The sequence below is a fragment of the Pristis pectinata genome, chromosome 14, assembly GCF_009764475.1.
Source record: "Pristis pectinata isolate sPriPec2 chromosome 14, sPriPec2.1.pri, whole genome shotgun sequence".
NCBI lineage: Eukaryota > Metazoa > Chordata > Chondrichthyes > Rhinopristiformes > Pristidae > Pristis > Pristis pectinata.
Window position 1 is genome coordinate 39,399,739 of NC_067418.1, and position 3,208 is coordinate 39,402,946.

At 51.6% G+C, this 3,208-nt stretch overlaps 1 protein-coding gene across 1 annotated transcript; it reads left to right on the forward strand.

Moving 5' to 3' along the window:
* The first annotated feature begins 950 nt into the window (after positions 1 to 950).
* Positions 951 to 2,987, forward strand: LOC127577825 (achaete-scute homolog 1-like). Its single transcript, XM_052029409.1, has 2 exons — positions 951 to 1,794; positions 2,036 to 2,987. The coding sequence occupies exon 1, from the start codon at positions 1,175 to 1,177 to the stop codon at positions 1,775 to 1,777; it is 603 nt and encodes a 200-aa protein (XP_051885369.1). The 5' UTR covers positions 951 to 1,174; the 3' UTR covers positions 1,778 to 1,794; positions 2,036 to 2,987.
* Positions 2,988 to 3,208: the final 221 nt, after the last annotated feature.

Below are 3,208 nucleotides of genomic sequence, written 5' to 3' on the forward strand. Positions count from 1 at the left end.
AGGGGTCTGCGTTTGCATCGCACTGTTAATGCGTTCCTGTATCGACTGCCCCCTCCCCGCCGGCAACATCCATTCCCCCCACCCCGCCACACACACACACACACACACACACACACACACACACACACACACACACATTCCTCGGTGTCCTTTCTTTTTTTCAGTGTAGACTTTGATTATGCACATGATTGTTATTGGTACTTCCAAAAATGCGAGGGGGGCATTTACGCAATAAATGATAAACAAGATCCAAAGAGTGATGAAGACTCCTCAAGTGTCCCTATTAACAGGTGGCTGTTGCTAAAAGTGCTCTAAAGCTGCAAGTGCAAACTTTCAAACAAATAGCACCATAGTAAATAGCAATAGACTGCAACTAAAAAGTTGAAGTTTCGTGAAGTTGTTTCAGGGACGGAAGGAGGCTGAGTCGGAAAAGGCGACGAGCAGGAAAAGTTTCTGCGCTCTCGCACCATCATGTCGCTGAAGTTCGACTGAGTGCAAGGTTCTCTTTTTTTTGGGAAAAAAGAAAGCTAACTTTTTTTTGTGGGGAGGAGGGGGGGGGAAGAAAAGCGGCGCTGTGTCAACATAGCTGCAAGCTCAAAGCGACAAGGGATTGCATTTTGAGCAAGAGAAAGGCGGCCAATGGGGTGCAGGCGGAGGTGGCATTGGCATGTAAATGAGGGCCGCGCGTGCTCCCGGGGACGGCCGGCCGCAGCTGAAAAGCTCCATTTGTTTATTTAGAGCCGGGCGGCACGCGCCGGGCGCACGAATGAAGGGGGGCGACGCGCGTGGAATGTCAATAGGAGCGAGACAGAATGGGCAGCGGAGGGAGGGAGGGAGGGAGGGAGGGAGGGAGGGGGTGGGGGGAGGAGAGGGGAGGGGAGGGGAAAGTGGGCCGGGCCTTATCTGGAGCGTGCATCTGGGGAGGGAGGGGGCTGGGGAGAGGCGCGTGTTGAAAAAGGCGAGTGCTTGCAAAGTTTGCAGCAGATCGTCTCCCGGAGAGGTGCGGGTCAGGACCTGCTTCTTGCGGTAAAGCGCGCGCCCCACGCGAACGCCACGAGCGCCGCACACTGCCAACTTTTTTGCTTCCCCCACCAACCCCCGCCCCTCCTCCCCTCTCTCTCTCTCTCTCTCTGTGAATTCCCTTTTACCTCGCCGTGCAAATAAAAAAAAAGCGATGGAGCGGGCAGCAGCCGCGCAACTGATGCAGACCTCCTGTCAGTTCCTGTTGGAGAGCCGGCCGGCGCCGTACAGCGACGGCTCGCCGGCGTCGTCGCCCGACAGCAGCAGCAGCGGCGGCAAGGGCTGCAAGGCGCTCAAGCGGCCGAGGTCGAGCTCGCCCGAGCTGCTGCGCTGCAAGAGGCGCCTGAGCTTCACGGGTCTGGGCTACTCGCTGCCTCAGCAGCAGCCGGCGGCCGTTGCCAGGCGCAACGAGCGCGAGAGGAACCGCGTGAAGTTGGTGAACGCGGGCTTCCAGACCCTGCGCCAGCACGTGCCCAACGGCGCGTCCAACAAGAAGATGAGCAAGGTGGAGACGCTGCGTTCCGCCGTCGAGTACATCCGCGCCCTGCAGCAGCTGCTCGACGAGCACGACGCCGTGTCGGCCGCCTTCCAGTGCGGGCTGCCGTCGCCCACGCTGTCGCCCGCCTACTCCGCCGACCTCAACTCCATCCCGCCGTCGCCACTCTCCACCTACTCCTCGGACGAAGGCAGCTACGAGGCCCTGAGCCCGGAGGAGCAGGAACTTCTCGACTTCACCAGCTGGTTTGACAGATACTGAGCAGCGAGCTGCAGCAGGTAGGCGCCGCTCTGCAAATTGCACTTCTTAGAAGAGAAAGGTGCGGGGTGCGTCTTCAGCATTGCATGTGCGGGGAAGGGGATGCTTTTGTTTCAGAATGTTGCTTCTTGCACGATTTATGTTGCATTTTGAACTATTTGCGTGCTGGCTGTCACGGTTGCGGTGCATTTTCCGTTTGACGTGCAAATTGCAGCGTGCTGCCCTGCGGACGTGTAACTGACAAGTGCTCTTGTGTTGCAGACGTTGAAGGGAAGCAGAGCCAGTGCCAGTGCCCGGGCTACCCAGGGGAGGCACGCAGCAGGACAGCGCGTCTCTCCGTTCACCGCCGCTTCGTTTCACTGCCAGCCCTCCCATCCTGAGTGCTGGGACATCGGGGACCACACAACTAACTACTCAGGAACACACTTGAAGATGCTTCCAAGAGAAAGCCCACGAACAATTCTGACTGAAGTGCAATTATGATAATAACTCCTCCCAATCTCCCCGCCACTGGAGGGGGCGATGGAGAGAGACTACTGATAGGGTTCAGTCCCTGTGATGCTTGTCTGAAAGGGGTATCCAACATTTCTGTGTAGCTAATATAGCTGTTAAAGGGTGTGGTGTTAAAGGGAATGTCTCTGTGGCATCCGTCTGTCACTTGTATACTGTGTCGCCTTTTGGGGGTCAATTAATAGAAAACTAACTTTATACTGGGTTTTAGAGTGGAGAATGAAACTTGATGCTTCGGTACTTTGAAAGGAATTTTGTGTTGAATTGATGTAAGCATTTCTATTTTGTATCTATTCTTACTATAAGGATTATATGAAGACTTATTTTTGTATATACATGAAAGCAGAATAAAAAAAATGAGCTATAAAACAGACAGACCTTAACATGACTTACTGTATCACTGCCACTAGCACAGTGTCAAAGAATGCAAGAATGAAACAATGCTTTACTCCTTTAAGAAGAACAGTTTCGTATTGTTGATTACGCTTACCTATAGTGTGCCTTGAATTTCATTTGTAATCTAGTTCTGCAAAAATTATTCCTCCAAACTTTCCGGTCTTATTGAAGGTTGTTTTGATGCATGGGGGATACCATGTACGTGCACTTGCTGTGGTTACTATTTTTACTAAACTTGTACATAAACAATTTTTTTAAAAAGTATATTTTATGTGAAATAGTCTATAAATAAAGATTTTCTATTTATACATTATTTGATGTATTTCTTTTGATATACACTTAATGTTACTTCAGAAAGACAGCTGAAAAAAGCTGTCACTGTGTTTCATGAATCACGCTACACACGAGGCGATTACATTTGCACTGCGCATGTGATAGGTGGGAGTAGTGTCAACCAACATGCATTGGTGCTGAAAAAAGTCACGGGATGCTAATGTGGGTATAAACTCGGGCATCGATCTGATATTT